General features: G+C 40.6%; 1 protein-coding gene and 2 long non-coding RNA genes across 8 annotated transcripts in view; 2 read left to right on the top strand and 1 right to left on the bottom strand.

Annotated features, from left to right (window-relative positions):
• The window catches only part of LOC118151415 (uncharacterized), a 65,002-nt gene extending 53,394 nt beyond the window's left edge, over positions 1–11,608 (top strand). For 4 of the 5 annotated variants that reach the window (XR_004739690.3, XR_013532137.1, XR_013532136.1 and 1 more), the window contains 3 exons: positions 623–802; positions 4,587–7,601; positions 11,064–11,608. This is a non-coding gene — a long non-coding RNA (uncharacterized LOC118151415). Of the gene's footprint in view, positions 1–622; positions 803–4,586; positions 7,602–11,052 lie in introns of all 5 variants that reach the window. The other variant, XR_013532134.1, reaches the window with a different exon arrangement.
• Positions 1–16,219, bottom strand: part of LOC128931336 (uncharacterized) — a 31,768-nt gene extending 15,549 nt beyond the window's left edge. Inside the window, exon 1 of the long non-coding RNA XR_008479593.2 lies at positions 16,096–16,219. This is a non-coding gene — a long non-coding RNA (uncharacterized LOC128931336). The remainder of the gene's footprint in view (positions 1–16,095) is intronic.
• LVRN (laeverin) overlaps positions 15,172–26,222 on the top strand; it is a 67,966-nt gene continuing 56,915 nt past the window's right edge. For both annotated transcript variants that reach the window (XR_013532132.1, XM_008991654.5), the window contains exon 1: positions 15,172–16,004. Coding sequence is in view for 1 of the 2 variants with exons in the window: in XM_008991654.5 (XP_008989902.1) it covers positions 15,313–16,004 (692 nt within the window). In the remaining variant the exon portion in view is untranslated. The remainder of the gene's footprint in view (positions 16,005–26,222) is intronic.

The following is a 26,222-nucleotide window of genomic DNA, read 5'->3' as shown; positions in this document are numbered from 1 at the left end:
TACGTGTGGACACCTACCCAAACTGGGTTGAAGCTTTCTCCTATAGAACAGAAAAAGCCCAAGAGGTAATAAAATACCTGATTAATAAAATAATCCCTAGATTCGGACTCCCTCGCTGTCTTCAAAGCAATAACAGTCCTGCTTTCAAAGCTGCAGTGACCCAAGGAACTTCCAGGACGTTAAAAATACAGTATCATCTCCACTGTGCTTGGAGGCCTCAGTCCTCAGGCAAAGCGGAAAAGATGAATAAAATTCTTAGGAAACACCTAAAAATAACTGGCCCAGGAAACCCACCTCTCACGGCCTTCTCTATTACCAATAGCACTCTTAAGGGCACAAAACTCTCCTCAGAAAATAGAACTCAGCCCCTATAAGATGTTTTTGAATGGTCCTTTCTTACTAATAATATTGTATTAAACAAGAAAACAGCAGATCTAATAAAAAATATACATAACCTTCTTGGCTAAGTACCTACAGGCACTTAGAACCTTACCTAAAGAGCACCCTAGGGAAAAAGTTCTGCCCGGAGACTTGGTGCTTGTTAAGTTTCTCCCTTCAGACTCTCCCTCTCTAGGCCCATCTTGGGAAGAACCATTTTCAGTTACTCTTTCTATCCCAACAGCAGTTAAGGTGGTGGGAATTAGCTTATGGATTCATTACACTCAACTAAAGCCTCGGACACCTGCTGAAGAAAATCATAGGCCCTCCACTCCGCAGCCTAAAGTTCCAAATTGCAACCCTTCGGACACCTGCGAGCCATTAGCGAATATGCGTTTGCTCTTCCAACAAGATCCCCAGGAAGGTAACTACTCATAAGTCTAATTTACATCCTGGCATTAACAGGACTATCACTCTTAACTTTGCTATCTCTCAAACTCCAATTATGCCAATAGTTGGGGGGAAAGCCAGAATAATAGAAAAACTTGGTACTGGCATTAGAAAAGTTACTGCCTCTACTTAGTTTTAATATAAGCTATCTCAGGAGTCAGATAATAACATGGAAAAGTTTGCTAATTCTCTCTGCAGAGGCAGCTCACTCTGAAGAAACAGCTTAACTCTTTGGCTGCCGTAGTTCTTCAAAGTAAAAAGGAAACCAATTAAGTATTGTCTTAAACAAAGTTAAAGAACTCAGAGATCAATCAAACACAGGGCTAAAGACCTTCAACAAACAATATCATGGAGCTTGTTTAACAACTTGCTGTCCTAGTTCTATCCTCCCGTAGGCCTGTTTATAACCATTCTATATTTGTTGGCCTCTGGGCCTCTCATCTTTAACCTTCTTGTCACATTCATTTCTTCTAGAATTAAAACCATAAGGCCACAAATAATCCTGCAAATGGAACCTCAGATGTCCTTGGCTCATAAGCACTATCATGGACCTCTGAATCAACCTGCACCCCTGAAAAACTCCCCTTTAAAGAAAATCTCAACTGCAGGGCCCTTTCTACGCCCCAATTCAGCAGGAAGTAAAGAGTAATCATTGCCCATGTCCCAACAGCAGTTGGACTTTCCTGTTCAGAGTGGGGACTGAGGGACTATGTTAACTTCTCTTCCCAGGTCCACAAGGGGCATGGTTTCAAAGGCAAGAACTTCCCAGCATCATATCTCCATTCCACCTCCCCATTCGGGAGCCTAGAGTTCTTTGTCTAACTGTCCCGTGTATGGAAAGGGTAGGCAGCCCAGGCGAGCTTCGTTTGTTTAGAAAGTCCATCAAAAGCCTTTGAAGGAGGGGCTCTATTGTGAGCCAGGCAGCCAATCCAGCATCAGAGTCAAAGATCAATCACTCCAGAGGAAGTTTAAAGGAACTCCTCTCATGGAACAAGAACTTGAATGGGCGGAGTAACTCCCAGATTAAAAATCCCCCTAACTCTTATTTGTGTGAACTCCATCTCTGGATCCCCTCTCATAACAGTATGGGATCTCTCTCTCTCTGCCTAATAAATCACTTTCTGCAAAACTGCTTGGGTCTGATATTTACTTGAATAATATCACTGCACCACCTGGAAGCCCAAGGACCTGAAAAAAACACACCCAATCAGGGAACAGTACGCACCTTTGGAATGCCTCTGCAACTTGCTCCCATGCCCTAGTTACAAGACTATGAGTGATTCAGTGGAGATGTCTGTAAGACAGCATCTCACAAGACCTCCTGATTACAACCTCCCCCAGCTTGTCACTAAAATACTTAATCAGCTTAGAAAAGACTAAAAATGCTCTATTAAAAATTAGGAGTGACAATCACCTATTGATCGAATGTGGTAAAGTTTCTAGTTGCTGTTTGATCCATGCAGTCAGAGAAAGGGTAAATCTCTCTCTACCTGGAAGTAAGAAGGAAGCCCTTCAGCCCAACTAACCACTCCATTAGATCAGAAACAGAACTGTTCTAACTCGAGACTGACAGGTGTCACCCCTTTACAAGGGTGGCTTTGGGAGCAGCCATAGTGCTATTGCTTCCCAATCCTTTTTTCTGTCCCTTTAACATTCTCTTTCCCTCTTTTATTACATTCAATAAATAATTACAACTCATAGGAAGCTGAGGAGAGGTATTCATGGAGTGATATACATCTGAGGTGATATCCCCACAGAGACAGGAGTCAGCGAAGCCTTTGAGCATTATAGTTTTTCTTTATTTTCCATCTATTCAGTATCAGAGAGTCAGACAGTGGTGCTGGTGGTAGTGGGAACAGGAGGTAGAGACTTCATTTCGGCCTTGTGAAGCTGCAGCAGATAACAGAAAGTTGTATTAGATCTACTCTCACCGTCCCCAAGGGTGCAGGACTCTTCATTCCACTCCCTACTAAGCCTGGATATCGTCCTTGCCCAAGTTCTAATACTGAACAGGTTTTTTCTTTTGTGTAGCTATATTGTGGGGAGGAAACACTTGATAAATTCTCCAAGAATTGCAGAGAAAAATTACATACAATAAAAATAAAGAGAAAGGAATAGGAATCAACATGGCAGACTAGATGCAGACAGGAAGAGCTGCTCCCACTGAGAGACCAGACCTTTGTGGAGGAAAAGTTAAGTATTTTGATCATGGATGCAAACAATGGTCACTAAGTCCAGGAACAGGTTGTCTGAGCCCCTTGAGGCATTCATCCAGCACTGTTTTGGAGAAATCTCTATTTCAACCTATTCCTATATATTAGTTATTGAAAAACAACAGACAATTGCAAAAACAAGTTTTTTTCTGTTTTTTTTTTTTTTTTGCAAAGACCTTTTTGTGTTCCTTGAGCCCAGTAGCAAAGGGCCATGTGACTAGGCCTCATGCCAAACAACTCATTACAAAAAGAGCTAGGGTTCCAGACTGCACCAAAGCTTCATGAGACCTCTTCTTGTCTGTGCATGAATGAGTGGCTCACTCTGGAGCCCAGGCCGTTGCTTCATGGTCTGGTGATGAATCTCCCATACACACACACACACACACACACACACACGCACACACACATTTTTCCTTCTTTTCGTCCCATTGCAATTTGCTTATCATTTGCTTATTATATATCTATTGCCATATACTTGGGATAAAGGTGGTTTACCCCTAAGAGTATTGTGTGTGCCTTTTGTTTTCCCCTAGCACATTTTCCGTACAGAAGAACCATCAAGAATACCAGCACACACTGAACATGTCTTAGGAAAGAACTCATTTAGAGTGGATGGAGGGAGGATTCAGACCCCAGGCTGAAAGAGTAGGAAAATGGGAACCCTGCAGAGGGTTGCCAAGCACTAGGACTCAGTCCTGGCCCCAAGCAGCTCAATGAGTTCATTTTGCCCACAGTCCAGATAGAGCTAGTTTATCAAGATAGTCTGGTCCCTAGCCAAGAAGAGGGTTTGTTTCTGGAAAGGGCTGTTATCTTTTTTTCAAAGTTAAAGTATAAACTAAATTCCTCTGAAAGTTAGTTTGGCCTGCACCTAGGAATGAACAAGAACAGCTTGGAGGTTAGAAGCAAGATGGAAACAGGTCAGATCTCTTTTCAGTCATAATTTTTTTCCTGATAATTTTTGCAAAGGTGATTACACTGGGGAAGGGAGTATGTGAAATAGGCAATTAGTGGTCCATTCTTGCCACAGACCTCCAGAATCCTAGATAAAGGAGATCCCACACCCTCAACAGACACTTGAGCTTACAGGGAGAACTGCCCAGAGCATTGACAGAGGCAAAACTCCACCCAAGGCTCACCAGGCTGCTTTAGGTGGCTTTGGCTTTTGTTAGCTGCTAGACCTAGACCTGAGCAGGGATATCTTGCCGGTGGAACAGGGCCAGTGTGATCTAAGTACCCACTGTCTGCCGACCTATCCCAGAGTCCTTGCCTGCTGAGCACATGTGCACACACAGACACTTCAGAGTTGTTAGTTTAGACATTATATGTTTTTGTTAGGAAACCAAAAGAGACATGTAAAAAATAAAAATAAATAAATAAAAATTAAAAAAATGAAATTGTTCCTCAAAAAAACCAATAATAATGCAGATTTTTCCATAGGCCCCTTACTTCACTGCACACAGTGAGTTCCAGTTTTGCAAATACTCATGGAATTTGTTCTGTGATTCAAATGTTCTGACATTCAAATGTTCTGTGATTCTTTTCTAGGTCTCTGAAGAAAAGTAACCAACAATCAGAAATTATTTGTGATTTGGGGAAAGAACTTGTTTTATGAAGTCATTCAAAAGTCTTTTTCTTTTTCTTTTACTTGAATGTCCAATAACAATTTGAAGTTATTCCTTTGATGATTTCAATACACTTATCATACTAGCATCAATCCTGTCTTTTAATTTTTTTATTTTTATATGTTTTTCTGAAAGCTGAAGTAAGTCCGGCCTTTTTAATAGCAAACAACTTGGCTGACAAACTAGCAGAAAATGGAGGAATTTAAAGAAAAATATACACAGATATATACTTGGTAAACTACAGCAAGCATGAGGTATTTATGACACCTTGATTATTGAGATTTAGCTTTTTCAGTATAAAAGAACATTCCTGTTGCAAAAATCTGAGAAGGAAAGATGGCAGCAAGGATCAAAGAAACTGAACAAGCAGTGTAATTGACATGACAGAGCTGGTATAAGCCACAATTCCAATTAGTAAGTGCAAGGGAAAGAACATAGATTAATTAGGGTAGTTACCCAGGGAATCCCTGAGGGGACACGTTTTACAGGCATGAATTTAAAAAAGAAAGGAGCAGAGTCTAGGAGAAATACAATAGACTGGCATGAATCTTTGAGAGTGCCTAGAAAATCAAAGCCAAAAATAGGCTGAGGCTTAAGAAAAAGGCAGAAAACAACTAGAGGGACGTTTTTATTTGATCTGACAAAAAGCAGAAAGAAAATGTACCTCATGAAGCGTTAGAACTTTAAGCAGATAAGGCTACCCTAAGGATGCATTTGCTTGCTTGGAATAAATGCAAACCTCCAAGCTCAGAGAAAAAACAGACACAATACAGCAGCAAATGTGAGTAAATAATCTGTCAATCATTATTTGAAAAATTACAGTGAATTAGAGATATAAAAGATCTGTACAAAAGAAAACATTGCCTCAGTAAGAGGAGTGGTGCCTGATGCACTGATAATATGGATTTATCCTTATGTCACATTGTTCATTTTCAGCCATCCTTATATGTGGTCTCTCACATTGTCATCTGTCACATGTAAGTCTGCTCTAGAATGGATGCACATATCATTCTCCAAAAGCTGTTGGTTACCAGTTACAGAAAATGCTGAATCTCTGTGTCCCCGACTACATACTGCAGATATTTTGAAATATAGTGTGTTCTTCTACTTACAAGAATTTGCTGTCACTAATATTCTTAGCTGAATATAATACCAGCTTCCAATAACTTCCCACCCTAGGGACGATCTCTCTTACATGTCTGCAGCTGAGCAGGCTTCTCTTCCATGTGTCTTCTCCTCTCTCTATCCCTCATCTTCTTCCTCCTTTGTTTTCTCTTTCTGCTGAGAAGTAAGGTGCTTCACATTCCTCTTTTTTTTTGTTCTTGGAGAGAATTAATTCCAGCTTTGAGTCTAAGGTCAAAACAAATTATCCAATGGACAGCACAGACAGCATCTTATTTCCTGAGTACCACTAATAAGTATCCTACCCAATAAGCCATCACTAGAAAGTGAGGGGCACTTGGCAATTAATTTTTCAGGGCCTTGTCTAATACTACCAGTTTGATCTTTAAAACAAAATATGAATTCATGGGCTCATGTAAGGTATGGTGATTTTTCAATGAAGGGATAGAATGATGAGTAGAAAAGAGACACATATTGGTTTCTTTTCCATTCAGTGCATATGAAGATTCTGCTTAGTGTTAAAGCACCATCTCTTCCTGTCCAGGTACAGGAATCATCAGTTCACATTCTTCACTGTCATCTGCAACATTTTTGGCTCTTTCATACTGCCTCCTGGGAGAAAAAGATAGCAATGCTGTTATTACTAACAATGCTACGGCTCTTCAGATCTGTTCATATTTTTCAAAATATAGGCCTCTTTCCTCTTTAGTTCCCTAACTCCATTTAGTTAGTGCTGATTACTTCATTGCTTCTGACACCACATCATTCATCGTGCTGCCTATAAATATTGGCATCTAATGACTCACACAAAAGTTCTTATTATACTTCATTGACAATGCCTACATATATGCAGGTTTTAGTCACAGGATGCACAAAAATATAAATGATCATTTGTTTTGATTGTGTTGTTTACTCTTCACATTTGTATGGTGTAAAACAAAACAACATATCTTCCAATCTTACGTTTTCTTTAAACTCTTTAGACCACAGTCCTGGCATTTCTTGAATGTGATATTTTTGCATGTTGACCACACTCTTGTCTTCCACACGCTGCCACCCAGGTGAGAGATAAAAGGAGTGTTTCCATCAGGGCAAGAAATGTCTCTCACTTATTCAACATACCTTAAGACCAAGCTGGGAGAACGTGATGTCACCACATCGATCAGAGGCAAGAGAGAACATCAGCTGAGAGGGCCCATTGGCACTGCAGAACCACAGTCTGAAAATGCTTATGAAGAAAGAGGTGCAGCCACTCCCAGAGGTGGCCTAATATGTAGTATGGAGCCTATGAAGGGAATGGGGCAAATGATCTTGCTGCCTTCGGGTATCGCAGACTGCAGATGATCTTGCTGTCACAACATGGATAAGCAAGAGCCAACACACGGATCCAGATACATGGCTCAAGGCCAAGGGATAGTAGTGGCCAACTGGTACTCCAAGGCCCTGAACTCATCCTGTGTACAACATGTTTGAGAGTTACCCAGAATGATCACATGAGCAACATTCTGGGAACCAAATCTTGTGTGAGCTCACAAAGGAAATACTATGTGGGTTTTCAGGAGTGATCAGCTTACCAAGCTACCCTTCTGGAACCAGGATCTAGCCATTTGAGCCCAGCCATGAAACCCTAGGATGCTCCCTTAGGTGCAAATATTACAGGTACTCTAGTTAAGTCTGTCATGTAGGTTGAGGAGCTCCAAATACCTCAAAAAGGAGAAAATGAGACTGAGGCCCATGCATGTCTCAATCCAGCCTCAGAGATCTCTGATTGGATGGCCCTACCAGCCCCTGCTTTCACTGTACCCCATAAGTTTTGGTATGTTGTGTTTTTGTTTTCATCCAACTCTAAGTATTTTCTAATTGTCCTTGTGATTTCTTTTTTGACCCATTTGTTGTTTAAAAGTATGTTGTTTAATTCCATGTATTTATGAATTCTACAGTTTTCCTTCTGTTACTGACTTCTGACTTCATTCTTTTGTTGTTGGAGATGATGTTTTGTATGTAGATATCATTTAAAATATATTAAGACTTGTTTTCTGGCCTAACATATGTCTATCCATGAAGAAGTCTTATGTTCACTTAAGACGAATGTATATTCTGCTATTGTTGGGTAGAGTGTTATGTATATGTCTTTCAGGCCTAGTAGGTTTATTGTGTTGTTCAAGTTCTCTATTTTCTTATCATGTCTAATTAATCTATTCATTATTGAAAGTGTGTTTCTGAATTGTCCAACTATTATTGTAGAACTATTTGTCTCCTAAATACTGTCAATTTTTGCTTCATGTTTTAAGAGTATTGTATATAGGTGTGTACATGCTTATAATTATCATATCTTATATTGAACCTTTTATTAATATGTAATATCCTTGTCTCTTATGCCTTTTTTTATTTGAGGTCTATTTTATGTGATATTAGTCTACCTGCCTTAGCTCCGTTTAGGTTACTATTTGCATGAAATATCTTTTTTCCTTCTTTTACTTTCAACCTGTGTATTTGGATCTGAAGTGTTGTAGACAGCATATAGTTAGATCTACTTATAGATCTATACTATAGATCTTTAGATGTTTAAAAACATCTATTTTGCCATTGGAGAATTTAATGCATTTACATTTAAATTAGTTAGATATAAGGAAAGATCTACTTCAGCCATTTTGCTATTTGTATCCCTTATAGTTTTTTGTTACTATTCCTCTTTTCACCCATTACTGCCTTCTTTTGTGTTTAGTTGATCTTTATGTGAATATTCTATAAATATTTTCTTGTGATTGCTATAGGGATTATGTTTAATATCTTAATGTTATAATAACCTAATGTAAATTTATACTAACTTAACTTCATATAAATATTCTTGTTTCTATAGAGTTCTGTTCTCTGCTTTGGTTATTGATGTCACAAATCATATCTTTATGTTCTGTGTGTCCTGTAACATATATGAATAAATGTTTTATGCATTTCTTTTTAAAATCACATTAAAAAATCAAAAGTGCAGTTGCAAACCAAAATTATAAAAATGTTAACTTGTATAATTGCCCAAACATTTATCTTTACCAAAGATCTTTATATCTTCAAATGGCTTTGAGTTACTGCCTACTGTCTTTTCATTTTATCTGAAAAAACTCCTGTTAGTATTTTCTGCTGTTCAGGTCTAGTGGTAACAAACTTTCTCAGTTTTTGTTTATTTGGGAATGTCTTAATTTTTCCTTCATTTTGAAGAATAATTTTACTCTATGTAGAATTTCCAGGAATGGCACTTTTCTTTCACTTGAATATATTAACCCACTGCTTTCTAATCTCCAGGGTTTTGGAGGAATCAGCTTATTGTCTTATGGAGAATTCTTTGTATGTGACAAGTCAATTCTCTTTTGCTGCTTTCAAGATTCTCTCTTTGTATTTAGCATCTATAGTTTGATTATAATGTGTTTTGGTATGGGTCTTTGATTTTTATCCCACCTGAATTTTGTTTAGCTTTTTGGATTTGTAGATTCATAACTTGCACCAAATTTGGGAAATTTGTGGCCATTATTTCTTCAAATAACCTCTCCATCCCCTTCTCTTTCTCTTCTACTTCTGGAACTTCCACACTGTGTGTGTTGGTTTGCTCGATGGTGTCTCACAGGTCCCTTAGGCTCTATTTATGATTCTTCATTTTTTTTCTTTCTGTGCCTCTGACTGAATAATTTCATATGACCTATCTTCAATTTCATTGATTCTTTCTTCTTCCTGATAAAACCTACTGTTGGGCCCACTTGGTGAATTTTTTATTTCAATTATTGTACTTTCAACTCCAGACTTTCTGTTGGTTTTTCTTAAATAATTTCTCTCTCTTTATTGGTATTTCCATGAGAGAATATAGTAATAATGAGATATTATTCTTATACTTACCTTTTTTTCTTTAGACATGGTTTCCTTTAGTTCTTTTAGCATATTTTAAAAGCACACTTAAAGCCTTTGTTTAGTCTTTGCCCAGTGTCTGACATTCTTTAAGGATATTTATTGACTGCTTTTTTCCTGTTTATGGGCATATTTTCTTGCTTCTTTGTATGTCTCATAATTTCTTTGTTGAAAACATGATATTTTAAATAATGTGACAACTCTGAAAATCAGACTGTCTTCTCTCTCCAGGGTTTGTTATGGTGGCCACTGATGTCCTTGCTTGGTTTGCTTAGCAGTCAACTAATAATTAAACAGAAATTTTCTTAAGTGCCTAGGATGAGTAAGTCATCTCCCAGTCTTTGAGAAGGAGGCTCTGTGTGTGTGCTGAGGCATCCCATCAACAGCCAGCAGGAAATTGACAACTCTGCCTTAGTCTTCATATCTAGCTCAAGCAATGCTTCAGTATTAGCTAGAAGTGAGAGCTTAGGGACTTTTCAGATATTTCCTGAGCCCATATATATTCCTGGTTGTATGTAGAGTTCTATACATGTATAAGGTCTTATAGATTTTTGGAAATACTTTGGAGCTTTTTAAAGCCCCCTACAGATATCTCATACCTGAGCTTTTCTTTATAAGCTTTTTAATGAGCTTATTACTTGCCCCAGTTGTTTATCTCAGGTAGTTGCAATGCTAAACAATTGCTTCTTGTTTTCAACCAATGACCCTGAGGAAAGGTTGTTCATACTATGTGAACTCTGAGTATATTAAATAAAGACATCTTTGTAAATGGGGCCTTCCAGGAAAGTATCAGATAATTCAAATATTGACAATTCTGTGAGGCTTTGAAGGGGCTCAGACACCTTTCTGCTCTTTTCAGTAGCTGCCAATTTTTGATGTGGTGATTAAGGTCTGAAATACTCACTGAAGCCTCCTAGGTTGTTTATTTTTTAATTGATGATTTGCAACTGAACTTATGGGTTTGAAAAACTTGGCTTGATTATTTAAAGAACTAATAATTTTACCTTTTGATACTGTCTTTGCAAAAATTATAACAGTGGGAAAATTATGACAGTGAAAGAGATCTGACCTGACCAACTGCATCTTGCTTCTAACATCTAATCTGTCCTTGTTCATTGCTGGGCATAGGCCAAACTATCTTTGAGAGAAACTTAAATTTAAGGTTAACTTTGAAACAAGATGATAATAACCTCTTCACGAAACAAACCTTCTTCTTGCCTAGGGACCACACTGTCTTTGTAAGATTAATACATTAGCCATTATACAAAAAATTATGGTTTAGGGAGTCATGCATCTTGAGGCCATAAGATTCCAAACCTCCCCAGTTGCTCCTAGGCATAACACCACTATTGTAAAACCTAAAATTTATGCTTGAGATATTTTTCAGACCCTGAATTCTGATGCACCAGCTGATGCCACCCAGACTGGTAATTTGGCCCAACCAGTTTTGTGATCCCACCCAGGAAAAGAAGGCAGCGAGAAGCAGCTAATTTAAGCCCCTATGATTTCATCTTTGATCTGACCAATCAGTACTCCCTACTCCCTGGTCCCTACTCACCAAATTCTCCTTAAAAGCTCTGGTCTCCAAATGTTCATGGCGACTGATTTCAGTAATAAAACTCTGGTTTCCCATTTAGCTGGCTCTCTGTGAATTAAACTCTCTCTCTACAGCTATTCTCCTGTCTTGATAAATCAGCTCTATCTTCGCAGTGGGCAAGAAAAATCCATTGGGCCATTACACTTTAAGGTCTTTCTAGAACAAAATTCTCTCACAGACAATGGTAGCTCAAGCTGCTGATACAGCATGGCCATTTGTGCAAATAAGGGCTCTTTGCACATTGGATGTCTCTCTGACTTCCTATGCTCTTCTGTACTCTCTTTCTTTTGCTATATCATAACCTTTGCCTTTAAATAAATGCCTATATGAATATACTCTGTGGAGTCTGGTGAATCATTTCAAATAACCAAACTGGGAAAATCTTTGCAATGCTATATCTATACAATATAATACTATGCAGCCGCAGAAAAGGATGTGGAATGTATCTGTGGACTGATATAAAAAGATATCCAGGATATGTTGTAAAATAAAAATGTAGGTGAGGAACTGCGATATAGTATACTGTTTTTCTTGAAGGACGGGAGAGAAATACAGGTCATATAATTGTATTTGCTTGATTTGCATGAGGAAACACTGGAAGATTACACACACACAAAAACTATTAAAAATGATGAACTATTGAAGTGGTGGAAGCAAGATATCTTAACATATAAATTTTCATATTGAAGATACTTGCACTTGCATGTTTATAGCAGCACAATTCACAACTGAAAAATCATTGAACCAACCCAAATGCCCATCAATGAACCAGCAGATAAAGAAACTGTGGTGTATATATATGATGGAATACTACTTAGCCATAAAAAGGAATGAACTCACAGCATTAGCAATAATCTGGATGAGATTGGAGACTATTATGCAAAATGAAGTAACTCAGGAATGGAACACCAAACTGTGTATGTTCTCATTGATATGTGGGAGCTAAGCTATGAGGATACAAAGGCATAAGAACGATAAAATGGTCTCTGGGAACTTGGGGGGAAGAGTGGAAGGGAGCGAGGGATAAAAGACAACAAATATGGTGCACTGTCCACTACTTGGGTGGTAGGTACATCAGGATCTCACAAATCACCACTAAAGAACTTACTCATGTAACCAAATGTCATCTGTACTCCCATAACTTGTGGAACAATATAATAATTAAAAAGTAAAAAATTCATATTTTGATTTTTGAAACTCATATTATGCACTCGAAAAATTAAAAGTTCAAATTAAACAAAAAGAAAAGAAAAATTAAGTCATGTTGTCTAAGAGGTATAATAAAATATACATGGTTTCAAATAAGTACCAACAAATAAAGATGGAAAAATAATAGACATGTCAAAGCATAAACAAACAACAAAAGTAAATAGCAGCACGAGAGAGGAAGCTGAAGTTTTACCTGGGTAGCATGGAAAAGGCTTGGATTATTGCTTTCGTTCAGGACTTCTGAAGAGCAGCACTAATGACATTTTGGGCAGGATACTTCTTTGTTGTGGTGGGCTGTCCAGTGCATTGTCAGAGGACAGCCCGCCTCTACCCACTAAATACCAGTAGCACTTCCTCCCCTGAGTTGTGACAACCAAAACTATCTTCAAACATTATCAAATGAGGTGCCGGTGGTGGCAGGGGCACAAAAATTGTGCCCAGTTAAGAACCATTGCTCTAAGTAAGTAGATTTTCTGAGCAGCTCTAGAAAATGTTTTCCTAGCAACTGGTCTATATTCCAAAACCACTTTTTCATTGAGATGTCAAATATTTCATATAATACTTTTCCAGTTCTTTATTGTTACTGTAATCTTGATGCAGCCAGTATGTTGTTTTGTAACTCCTTTGGAGTGACATTAACAATTTACCAGTGGTATTTTCCCTTTAATAAGATACTTAAATTGCTGAATCATTTGGTGTGACTTTATTACTTTGAAACTTTTTGTGTGGAAGTCAATCTCTATTTCTTTAATGATATTAGAAAAATGGAATTAAATACTTGTGTCCATATATGTACTTGAGAGGAGGATTAGCTTTAATATGTTTGAAATAATCCTGTTACTGACTTCCTTTCTTTTTTACCTTTCCTTGAGTGCCTGGAATTCTTCGAAATCCTTCAAGAAATTGTCCAGGGGTTGTCAAGTCCAGTAATTAGTTAATTAGCACCACAGCTGTCACAATCCCAATCTGAACAACCTAAACTGAGATGCCACTGCTAGCACAGTAGCTCATTATTCTGGCAGCAGAACTTGTAGTAGGTATGCAGAAATAGAAGGAACTTCTCTCTCTGCTCTACCTATGATCTTCTGAGAGTGATGCATGTGGTCATAATTATTGTTAAATATAATCCTTCCATTTCTGAAGAAAGCAAATCCAAAAAATTAAGTCATATGGTCTTAATGTGGACTGGTCCACAGATTACAGCACAACTATCTGCCTGAGCTTAATTTTAAATCTCCTTCCACTTCCCTGTCTTTTCCAGAGAGTGATGGTAGTGGTGTTAATGTGATTCATTTCAGTTCAAGGAACAAGAAAGCATGCATTTCCCAGGAGAATCACCGTGGTCTAGCCCATCTCTGAACCCAGGTGAAAGGGTTTCCTCATTGGAAGTGACATACGGTCAAAGCAGCAGTAAAGCGAACACCGTTTTATACCTGCTTTGGAAAAATTATTATATTTTCCCTGTAAACACACACACACACACACACACACACACACACACACACACACACACACACACACACAGAGGAATCTCAAGATGGGGTACTCTACAATATTCAGCCTGCAGCGGGATCTAACTACCTTCCCTTCCGTCCCCAGTGCCTCCGGATGCTTGCAATCTCATTCCCAATTCACCAGCGTGTGTGAGTGCAGACTCCAGACCCAGCACAGAGGCCAAGAATTTGACCAGGGGCACCAGCTAAATAGCAAACAGATGCCATGTCAAACATATGAAAACCTCAGAGACTAGGGTTCCTCCGGGAAAACCAGTTCCAGCCCAGGAATTTCTGAGTAGAAAACCTGGCCGCCGGATTGTTTAATTCTCTTTGCTTGACTGGAGCCGGTTTTGAAAGCCAAGTGTCCCCTCTCCCCCAGCTTCAGGAAGGGAAACCCCAACTCCCGGCGGTGGCAGAGCTAAGAAAACCATCCCGCCCGGCCCCTTCCTGTGGTAACGCGGTCCTAACCCGCCTCTGCCCCATAACCCCGATTCACCCGGGAGACACAGACGCCAGGCTCCCTAGCACTTCGTCGCCTCTTCCTCCAGCCTGGCTTCCTAAGCTCGGGAAAGACCCCGGACTCCAGATCTCGTTTCCATCTTCGCATTCGCTGTCTGGGCCACATGCCTCCCTGGCTTATTTAGGAAGCGAAATTAAGGCCACACATTTGGCTCCAGAAATTTGTTCTGACCGAGCGGCCGACCCCCTGCAGGGTCGTTTCCTAATGACCAAATATCTCCGTTCTCAAGCCCTTGCCACCCCCTAGTACACAAAGTGCTAAATCTCCAAATATCCTGGTTCTCAAGCCCTTGCCACCCGCTAGCACACGAATCCCTGCCTGGCGGTGGAGCAGGTGTGTTGCTGGTAGCTCATCGTTGGCGTCAAGGTAGACGTGCTCGGTACCTGTCCGCTTTCCGATAACATCTGAAACCGTAACGAGGTACATCCCTCATCCAAATATCCACGTTTAAGGTGTCCAGATTCGAGTTTGGTCTGACCTACCCCTCCCCGCGCCGACCCTGGAGGCATCTTCCGTGTGCTTTTTCTCTTCGAACCCCCAGGGATAAGCGCCTGGGTGTGCCAGGTCCGCCTCTTCACTGGCGCTGGCCGGGGGCGGGGTGGGTAGGCTGGGACCTGTGTCTGATTAGCTGGGAGGGGGAAGCAATGGTCCCAACCGCTGTCTGCTGCGCTCCAGTCCTTCCAGGCTCTTCCAGGAGGAAGAGGCACTATACAAGAGAGGAGGGCAGGGGTCCCAGTACTGAATACCCTTGCCGGGGTTTTGACAGCTGCCGCCGTCTCTGAACTCCCACCTCGCGCCGAACCGTGTTCCTGTCATGGGAACCCCTTCCAGCTCAGGTTTCTATGTGAGCCGCGCAGTGGCCCTGCTGCTGGCGGGGCTGGTAGCCGCCCTTCTGCTGGCTCTGGTCATACTCGCCGCCTTTTACGGCCACTGCGCTCGCATCCCACCGTCGGCGCTGCCTGGATTCTGGGACTCGGAAGCCGAGTGTTCTCCTCCCCGCAGGCAGAAGTCGACCCCGACCCCGACCCCCGGCGCAGGCGAGCTAGCGGTGACGACCACCCCGAGACATGAGCGACCCCCGGGGCCCTGGGACCACCTACGCCTGCCGCCCTGGCTCTTGCCGCTGCACTACGACCTGGAGCTGTGGCCGCTCCTGAGGCCCGACAAGCTTCCGGCAAGGTCTTTTCTCTTCTTTGGCCGCGTGAACATCACGGTGCGCTGCACCGTGGCCACTGTTCGACTGCTGCTGCATAGCCTCTTCCAGGACTGCGAGGGCGCCGAGGTGCGGGGCCCCCTGTCCCCGGGCACTGGGAACACCACCGTGGGCCGCGTACCAGTGGACAAGGTGTGGTTCGCTCTGGACACCGAATACATGGTGCTGGAGCTCGGTGAGCCCCTGCAACCTGGTAGCAGCTACGAGCTGCAGCTCAGCTTCTCGGGAGTGGTGTTTGAAGACCTCAAGGAGGGACTCTTCTTCAGCGAGTACACCGACCAGGGCGAGCGCAGGTAAGGGGCTGGACAGCCCGGGGCCCTTCTCGGCTCTCCCCTCCCCTCCGCCCCCTCTGTCCCGGTGCAGCCTGCGGGTCCAGCTGCCTACCTTAACCAGGTGCGCGTCTGCTGCCCTTTCCAAAGAATCTCCAGCCCGTCCCGTGCAACGTTTTCTTCCAAAGCCAGAGTGCGAGCGCCTCCCTCCTCTCTTTTCCTAAGACTTTGCTCCGAATAAAGTGACCGTGGAGACCGCAGTCCTTCCTCTGGCCAGTTTCTAACACGATTCCTGCTCATCCAGTTGGCTTCTGTTGCTGCCCCTTCTGAGGCCACTGGTACCCCCAGCTTATCGTTTTCTTCAGAAAGCACCTTTCCTCTCTAGCCCTAAATTTCTTCACCCCATTCAACAAACCCCTTAGCCCTCAAAGGTTGGTCCTTGGACCAGCGGCAGCTGTAACCTGGGAGCTTGTTAGAAATGCAGAATCTCAGACTCCACGCCCGACCAAGGGAATCGGAATTTCCCTTTTAAGTATATCTCCTGGTGATTGAGGCGCGCTAAAGTTGGAGACGTGTCTGGCTAAAGTACCCTGTCGGGTTCTGAGGTTCTTCCCTCCTCAAGCCCATCTCCCTGTTTTGTCTCTTTCTCCAGGCACCCTATAGCTGCTGCTCTTATAACAAATATACACACGTTGGGGCTATTTGCTCCCAATATCTTTTGATTTTTGCTAAGGTTCTCCAAAACTTAGGAATTGCTTTTAAGTCGTCCCCGGCCACGGCTGCTTGGGGTCCGCATCAGCTTTTGCTGGCGAGCAGCTGCATCCCTACCCGCTCCGGGCTCTTAGCCGAGCTCTGCAGAATGGGAAAGCCAGGCACGTTTGGGATTTCTCTGCCGTTGAGTGAAGGGGATGTGGGGGGGACAATAAAGGGATAATAGGAGAATAGGAGACCTACCCTCCGAGTTTGCAAGCCCATATAATGTACATGTGTTCTTTTTACCCTCATTTGAAGATAGTATCTCCCACACGGAATGTTTCCTGCCCCTGGGCAAGAATTGTCTCTTTCCAGGCTCGCAAACCACGATACTGTACTCCATCGAACACCGGGGACATGGCTTAAGTGGGAGATATCAAAATTTAATTTTTTTCCAACCGGCGATCTCTTTCTCCACTCACACACTGGTGGAGCATTTGAGACGTACACAACTGCATGTACTTTTTCCTTTATTATTAGAGAAAATGTTCTCAGATGTTCTCTGAGGGAAAGAATCCCACTACATTACCCACCTAAACCATCTCCTGCACCGACTTCAAAATTTCAAAGGTTTAAAAATAAGTTTAAAGAGCTACCCTAGTGGATGTGTAATCTGTAACTTTTGTTTTTAAGGGCAGTGTGCTTGGTTTTCCTCTTTAAAAAATACATCAATGCTTGAAAAAATAGTTTTGAAATTTTCTTATTCAGATGATGTGTTACCCAACTTATGTGAACAAGGAATCTTTTGAAATTACTGTGTACGTCAAGGTGCAAAATATTTCAGAAGAAAAAATGGAAACATTTTGCCTACATATCTGACTTTTTTTTTTTTTTTTGCTGTAGGTCAGTAAATCTTCCTCTGTTCACCTATCTCTTCCTTGGCCCTGTTTCAGCGGGGCTATAGCCCAGACAAGCTTGCAAAGATGGGAAAGGAAAGTCCCTTTCCATTTTTCTATTGTGATGCTAACTCCAGTGTTAACTAGAAACTATATTTTCAGAACATTAAAATTCAAGCTAGAAGAAATCTTAGATGTTCATAAACCAAGGTAGAGCTCCAAAATTGTGATGTTTTGGAAGAGTTGTTACCCTCTGGGTCTCTGCTTCTGAAACCACAAGGAAAAGACACCTAAGGTTAAGCTTGAAGCAAGGGTAATGGAGAACCTGCATCAGAAGTTTGGCTTGTGGTATAGCAGATTCTGGGAGCCCAGCAGGTCTGAGTTTGAACCGGAGCTGTGTGAATTGAGCTAGTCTCTTAACCTCTCTGAATCTGTTTCCTGATTCATGGGGTAGATATAATAACTGTCAACTATTAAAGTACTGTGAGAATTAAGTGGAAAAGGGAAGTACACAGTGATACATACAGCCTGGGTAGTGGAAACTGCTATCCTTAGTTCAGATTATCATTATGATCAGCTTCCTTGTTATCTAAACACAGAACCTGCTAGTATATATGAGTTCCTAGTATATATGAGTCTAAGAAGATTCCCAGAGGAGAAGAAGAAAGAAGCTGAGGGAGTGGGGAGTTATTGCTTGATGGGTATAGATTTTAGTTTTGGAAGATGATAAGCGTTCTGGAGTTATGTTGACAACCTATCTCCAAAACTTATTCACAATGTGAATGTACTTAACACTACTGAACTATACACTTTAAGATGTTAAAGTGGTAAACTTTATGTTATGTGTAATTTACTAGAATTCAAAATTTTTAAAGAGCAAAAATACATTATAGATCAATGAGTTTAGAATGGGATTTGGAAATTTGTATGTTTTGACAACTGTCTCAGATAATTCTAATACCTACAATTAACACCTGATAATTTTGTGTCCCGCACCCAAATCTAATTTTGAATTGTAGTCCCATAACCCCGTGGGAGGTAATTGGAACATGGGGGAAGTTTCCCCCATGCTATTTCTCCTGATAGTGAGTATGTCTCATGAGATCTGATGGTTTTATGAGCATCTGGCATTTCCCCTGCTTGCACTCCCTCCATCTTGCCAGCCTGTGAAGGAAGTGCCTTTCTTCCCCTTCACCTTCTGCCATGACTGTAAGTTTCCTGAGGCCTTCCCAGCCATGCAGAACTGAGTCAATTAAACCTCTTTTTTTTTATAAATTACCCAGTCTTGGGTATTTCTTCATAGCAGCATGAGTATAAACTTATACAGTTCCTAATGCTTTTTCTTACTTTTTATTTTGAAATAATTATAGATTCACCAGAAGTTGCAAAGATAATGTTGAGAGATCCTGGGTACCCTTCATCTAGTTATCTTACATAATTATAGTACAATTGGTACTATGTATATACATACGTTTTTATGTCATTCATCATATGCGTATATTTGTGCAAAAATTACCGCAATAAAGATACAGAGCTGTTCCACCCCAAAGATCATCCTCATAGTTCTCCTCTATACTCACTAATACCACTCCCTAATCATCTCTAACCCCTGACAACCACTAATCTGTTCTCTATCTTTGTAATTATGTCATTTTGAGAATGTTCTACAAATGGAATTATATAGCATGTGACTTTTAGAGATCAACTTTTCAGACTCAGCAAAATGCCCCTGGGATCCATCCAAGTTGTAAGCATCAATAGTTTGAGTCCTTTTATTGCTCAGTGCTATTCCATGGTATAGTTTATTTAGTCATTCATCTATTGAGGAGTATACTGTTTGTTTCCAGTTTTTTGTTATTACATATAAATCTTCTATGAATAATTGTGACAAATTTTTCTCTTTAAGAGGCATGGTCCCTCTATGTTGCCCAGGCTAGCCTCAAACTTTTGGCCCCATGGGATCCTCCTACCTTTGCCTTCCAAAGCACTTGTACAGGTTTTCGTGTAAACACAATGTTTATTTTACTGGGACAAATGTCCACAAATGTCATTGCTGGTCATGTGGTAGTCTCATGTTTAGTTCTTAAGAAATTAACAAATTGTTTTTCAAAGTGGCTATACCATTTTACACTCCTACTAGCAAGGCATGTGTGATAGAGGTTCTCATTGTGGTTTCAATTTGCACATCTCCAATGGCTAATGATGTTAAACATCCTTTTGTGTGCTTATTTGCTATCTGTTTGTCATAGTCAGTGAAACATCTTTTCATGTCTTTTCCAATTTTCTAACAGATTTTTTTTACTGTTGAATTCTGAAAGTTCTTTATACAGTCTAGATCTAAGTCCTTTGTGAGATATATATATGGTTTGCAAATATGTTCTCTCAGCTTGTCTTTTCATCACTTTACGTTTTTAATTTTGATGAAGTCCAATTAATCTGTTTTTAGTGGATCATGCTGTTGGTGTCATGCCGGAGAACTCTTCACCAAGCCCTAGGTTCTGCAGATTTTCTATATTGCCAAAAGTGTTTTACACTGAAATCTATAATCCACTTTGAGATAAGTTTTTTAAGATGTCATGTTTAGGTTGAGGTTAATTCTTTTGTTTATGGATACTCACTTTTTCCAGCATCACTTGTTAAAAAACTATGTATCCTCCCTCTGTTGAATTGTACCTTTGTCAAAAATCTGTTGGCCACAGTATTACTGGATTCTCTATTCTGTTCCATCAATATCGGTGTTGATTCCTCTGCCAGTACTACAGTCTTAATTACTGTAGTTATATAATAAGTCTTGAAATTGTCATTTTTAGAATTGTTTTAACTATTTTAGTTTCTTTGCCTGTCCCTATATATTTTACAATTTTCTTATATATAGCTACTAAAAATTTTACTGGAATTTTGATGGGACCTATATTAAACCTTTATGTAAATTTAGGGAGAATTGATAGCTTTACTGTCCTTAATCTTCCATTCTATGAGCATGAAATGTCCATTTATTTAGGTTTTTTATTTCATCAGGATTTTATCATTTTTAGCATACAAATCCGACATATGTTTTGTTAGATTTACACTCAAATATTTAATTTTGTTTGAGAAATAGTAAATGGTATTATATGTTTGATTTTGGTTTTCTACATGTCTGTTGCTGCTATATAGAAATACGGTTTTGTATGCTGACCTTGTGTCCTGTGCTCTTGCTGAAGTCATGAAATCTAGAGCTTTGTGGTTTTTATTTTGTAGAGCCTTCGGAATTGTCTTCATAGATCATCATGTCATCGACAAACGGAGGCAGTTTTATTTATTCCACTTCAATCTATCTGCCATTTGTTTTCTTTTCCTGTCCTATTGTGTTGGCTAAGACTTCCAGCGCTATGTTAAATATGAGTGGTAAGAATGTACATTCTTGATTTTTCTCCTAATCTTAGGGGGAAAGTTTTTAGGCTTAACCACTAAGTAAAATATTAAATGTAGGTTTCTGTATATGTTTCTTTTTTATCATATTGAGAAAGTTGTCCTCTATTCATATTTTTTTCTGAAAGTTTTTTTTTTGCATGAATGCATGTTGAATTTTTCCAACACATTTTCTGCATAAATTGGTATAATTATGTGATTTTTTTCTTCTTGAGCCTGTTAATATGGGTATTATATTGATTGATTTTTGAAAATCGTGAGCAAGGCTTAGTGCTCCACCCCACCCCCCGCTTTTTTTAAGAGATGGGATCTCACTCTGTCACCTGAGCTGGAGTGCAGGGGCATGATCATAACTCACTCAAACTCTCAGGCCCAAGTGATCCTCTTGCCTCAGCTTCCTGACTAGCTAGATGGACAGGTACCTGGCTAGTGCCCCACCCTTTTTGATAAAAGCCCTTGCTATACAGTAGAGGAGAGTGGACAGTCCTTTTAATGCAGGAAGGAAGGTGGGGAAGACAAAGAAAAGAACAAATGGAGAAAGCAAGAGTCTTTACTTTCTACCGTCCTCCTTCTGACAGGGTATGTCCCTCAGACAAATTTTCTTATGAAAGTAATTTTTCAGGAAGTATTCCTAGAAAAAACCAGCTGGAGAATAAGCAAGAAGGCCAAGTTGGAATACACAATTAAACAAAGCTTCATGGAGTAAAGTTCTGTGGAGTGTGAACCACAGCTTAGAATTGAAGGTACTGGGAGCAAAGGAGCAGGGGAATTTTCCCCCTCCAAACTGGGTGTAGCCTGGCCTGGAGACTAAGTTAATTCTCAAGTAGTCTGCTTTTCAGTGATGCAGGCAAAGAGATTCCACAGGGAGCCTTGTTCTTCCCTTTATGATCAGTGTGGATCTGTGGCCAGTGGCTTCTAATTCATAGAATAGTAGATTAGGACAATGGGCCTTAGATACTGAAGGTGGTCCCTGCAATCCATTTGATGCCTAAGGGGATGTAGGATTTTATATATGGACTGAGGATATTGACTAGAGAGCTATAGAGGGTCTACCATATTTCATATTTTTCTATATAGGTGCAGAAGTGGTTCAAAGTAACTGCGTTGTGTTGAAAGCTGTAAACATGGTTATCCAAGACGTGACTCCAAAAGAAATTGCAGCCAGGCTCAGAGGACTGGCCATTGAAGTAAGAGCCCAGATGAGGGACCATGATCAATGGACCACTGAGCCTTGACTATTATGAGGGAATGGTTCACAAGTCACAGCATCTGACAAATTCAAAGTGTCTTTTCCTTTCAAGGGGTCTCCCAGCAGAGACCTGGCAAGATGGCTAAATAGGAATAGCTCTGGTCTGCATCTCCCAGAGAGATCAATGCAGAAGGCAAGTGATTCATGCATTTCCAACTGAGGTACCCAGATCATCTCACTGGGACTGGTTAGACAGTGGGTGCAGCCTACAAAGGGTGAGCTGAATCAGGGTGGGGCATTGCCTCACCCAGAATTGCAAGGGGTAAGGGAACTCCCTAGCCTAGCCAAAGGAAGCCTGGAGGGACTGTGCCATGAAGGATGGAGCACCTGGGACCAGATACTACTTTTTCTACGGTCTTCGCAACTCTCAGACAGGAGATTCCCTCCTGTGCCTACGCCACCAGGGCTCTGGGTTTCAAGCACAAAACTAGGCAGCCATTTGGGCAGACACTGAGCTACCTGCAGGAGTTTTTTTTTTCATACCCCAGTGGTGCCTGGAATGCCAGTGAGACAACTGTTCACTCCCCTGGAAAGGGAGCTGTAGCCAAAGAGCTTAGTGGTCTAGCTCAGTGTATCCAACCCCCACAGTGCCCAGCAAGCCAAGATCCACTGGCTTGAAATTCTAGCTGCCAGCACAGCAGTCTGAAGTTGTCCTGGGACTCTCAAACTTGGTGGGGAAAGGGGCGTCTGCCATTACTGAAGCTTTAGTAGGCGGTTTTCCCCTCACAGTGTAAACAAAGCCATGGGGAAGTTCCAACTGTGTGGAGCCCTCCCAACCTCAGCAAAGCCTCTGTAGACAGACTGCCTGAAGATTCCTCCTCTCTGGGGAGGGCATCTCTGGGAAGAAAGGCAGCAGCCCCAGTCAGGAGCTTATAGTTAAAAATTTCATCTCCCTGCGACAAAGCACCTGGGAAAAGGGGTGGCTGTGGGTGCAACTTCAGCAGACTTGTCTGCCAGTTCTGTGCAGTGGATTTCCCAGCACAGCATTGAAGCTCTGCTAAGGGTCAGACTGCCTCCTCAAGTGGTTCCCCAACCCCTGTGTCTCCTGACTGGGAGACACATTTCAGCAGGGGCTGACAGACACCTCATACAGGAGAGCTCCAGCTGACATTGGGTGGGTGCCCCTTTGGGATGAAGCTTCCAGAGGAAGGAACAGGCAGCAATCTTTGCTGTTATGCGGCCTCTGCAGCCTCCATACCTGGGCAAACAGGGTCTGGAGCAGACCTCCAACAAACTCCAGCAGACCTGCAGCAGAGGGGCCTGACTGTTAGAAGGAAAACTAACAGAAAGAAATAGCATCAACATCAACAAAAAGGATGTCCACTCAGAAACCCCATCTGAAAGTCACCGACATTAAAGACCAAAGGTAGATAAATCCGTGAAGATGGGAAGAAACCAGCACAAAAAGGCTGAAAATTCCAAAAGCCAGAACACGTCTTCTCCTCCAAAGGATCACAAATCTTCACCAGCAAGGGGCCAAAACTGAACAGAGAATAAGTTTGACAACTTGGCAGAAGTAGGCTTCAGAAGGTAGGTAACAAACTCCTCTGAGCTAAAGGAGTGTATTCTAACCCAATGCAAGGAAGCTAAGAACCTTGAAAAAAGGTTAGAGAATTGCTAAGTAGACTAACTAGTTTAGGGAAGAACCTAACTAATCTGATGGATCTGAAAACATGGCATGAGAACTTTGTGAAGCATACACAAGTATCAATAGCCAAATTGATCAAGTGGAAGAAAGGATATCAGAGATTGATGATCAACTTAATGAAATAAAGTATGAAGACAAGATTAGAGAAAAAAGAATGAAAAGGAACAAACAAAGCCTCCAAGAAATATGGGACCATGTGAGAAGACCAAACCTATGTTTGATTGGTGTACCTGAAGGTGACAGGGAGAATGGAACCAAGTTGGAAAACACTCTTCAAGATATTATCCAGGAGAACTTCCCCAACCTAGCAAGACATGCCAATATTCAAATTCAGGAAATACAGAGAACAACACAGATACTCCTTGAGAAGAGCAACCCCATGACACATAATTGTCAGATTCACCAAGGTTAAAATGAATGAAAAAATGGTAAAGGCAGCCAGAAAGAAAGACCGAGTTACCGCAATGGGAAGCCCATCAGAATAACAGTGGATCTCTCTGCAGAAACCCTACAAGCCAGAAGAGAGTGAGGGCAAATGTTCAACATTCTTAAAGCAAATAATTTTCAACTCAGAATTTCATATCCAGCCAAACTAAGCTTTATAAGTGAAGGAGAAATAAAATCATTTACAGACAAGTAAATGCTGAGAGATTTAGTCATCACCAGGCCTGCCTTACAAGAGCTCTTGAAGGAAGCACTAAACATGGAAAGGAACAACTGGTACCAGCCACTGCAAAAACATACCAAATTGTAAAGACCATAGACACTAGGAAAAAACTGCATCAACTAACAGACAAAATAAACAGCTAGCATCATAATGACAGAATCAAATTCATACATAACAATATTAATCTTAAATGTAAACAGGGTAAATGCCCCAATTAAAAGACACAGCTGATTTTTTGAATAGATCAACAAAATAGATAGACTAATAAAGAAGAAATGAAAGAAGAATCAAAAAGATACAATAAAAAATGATAAAGGGGATACCACCACTGATCCCACAGAAATACAAACTACCATCAGAGAATACTATAAACACCTCTATGCAAATAAACTAGAAAATCTAAAAGAAATGGATAAATTCCTGGACACATACACCCTCCCAAGACTAAACCAGGAAGAAGTCAAATCCCTGAATAAACCAATAACAATTTCTAAAATTGAAGCAGTAAGTAATAGCCTACCAACCAAAAAAAAAATCCAGGACCAGACAGATTCACAGCTGAATTCTACCAGAGGTACAAAGACTAGCTGGTACCATTCCATTTTAAACTATTTCAAACAATAGAAAAAGAAGGACTCCCCCTTAACTCATTTTTTGAGGCCAGCATCATCCTGATACCAAAACCTGGCAGAGAAACAACAAAAAAGAAAATTTGAGGCCAATATTCCTGATAAACATTGATGTAAAAATCCTCAATTAAATACTGGCAAACTGAATCTAGCTGCTCTTCAAAAAGCTTATCCACCATGATCAAATCGGCTTCATCCCTGGGATGCAAGGCTGGTTCAACATATGCACATCAATAAACATAACCCATCACATAAACAGAGCCAATCACAAAAACCACATGATTATCTCAACAGATGCAGAAAAGACCTTCCATAAAATTCAACACCCCTTCATGCTAAAAAGTCTCAATAAACTAGGTATTGATGGAACATTTCTCAAAATAATAAGAGCTATTTATGACAAACCTACAGAATGTGGTAATATACCAAATGGACAAAAGTTGGAAGCATTCCCTTTGAAAACCGAAACAAGACAAGGATGCTCTCTCTTACCACTCCTATTCAACATAGTATTGGATATACTAGCCAGGGCAATCAGGCAAGAAAAAGAAATAAAGCGTATTCAAATAGAAAGAGAGAACGTCAAATTGCCTCTGTTTGCAGATGACAGGATTGTGTATTTAGAAAATCCCATAGTCTCAGCCTAAAATCTCCTTAAACTGATAAACAACTTCAGCCAAGTCTCAGGACACAAAATCAATGTGCATAAATCACAAGCATTCCCATACATCAATAACAAACAGATAGCCAAAGCATGAGTGAACTCTTATTCACAATTGCTACAAAGAGAATAAAATATTGAGGAATACAACTTAAAAGGGTTGTGTAGATTAATTTGCATTCTCTAGTGTTTTATATGAATAGAATTATACAATATTTACTCTCATTCTACTGACTTCTTTCACTCAGTAGAATTACTTTAATATACATTCTTTTTGTGTCTGTCAATTCTTTTGTATTACTGATAGCATTCCATTGTACTGATATAACACAACTTGTTTATCCAACAAACTACCAAGACATTTGGATTGTTTTCAGTTTTGAGCTGT

Source organism: Callithrix jacchus, chromosome 2 (assembly GCF_049354715.1).
Source record: "Callithrix jacchus isolate 240 chromosome 2, calJac240_pri, whole genome shotgun sequence".
Taxonomy (NCBI): domain Eukaryota; kingdom Metazoa; phylum Chordata; class Mammalia; order Primates; family Cebidae; genus Callithrix; species Callithrix jacchus.
The sequence above is the reverse complement of the archived record's forward strand: the minus strand, read 5'-3'. Positions and strand labels throughout refer to the sequence as shown.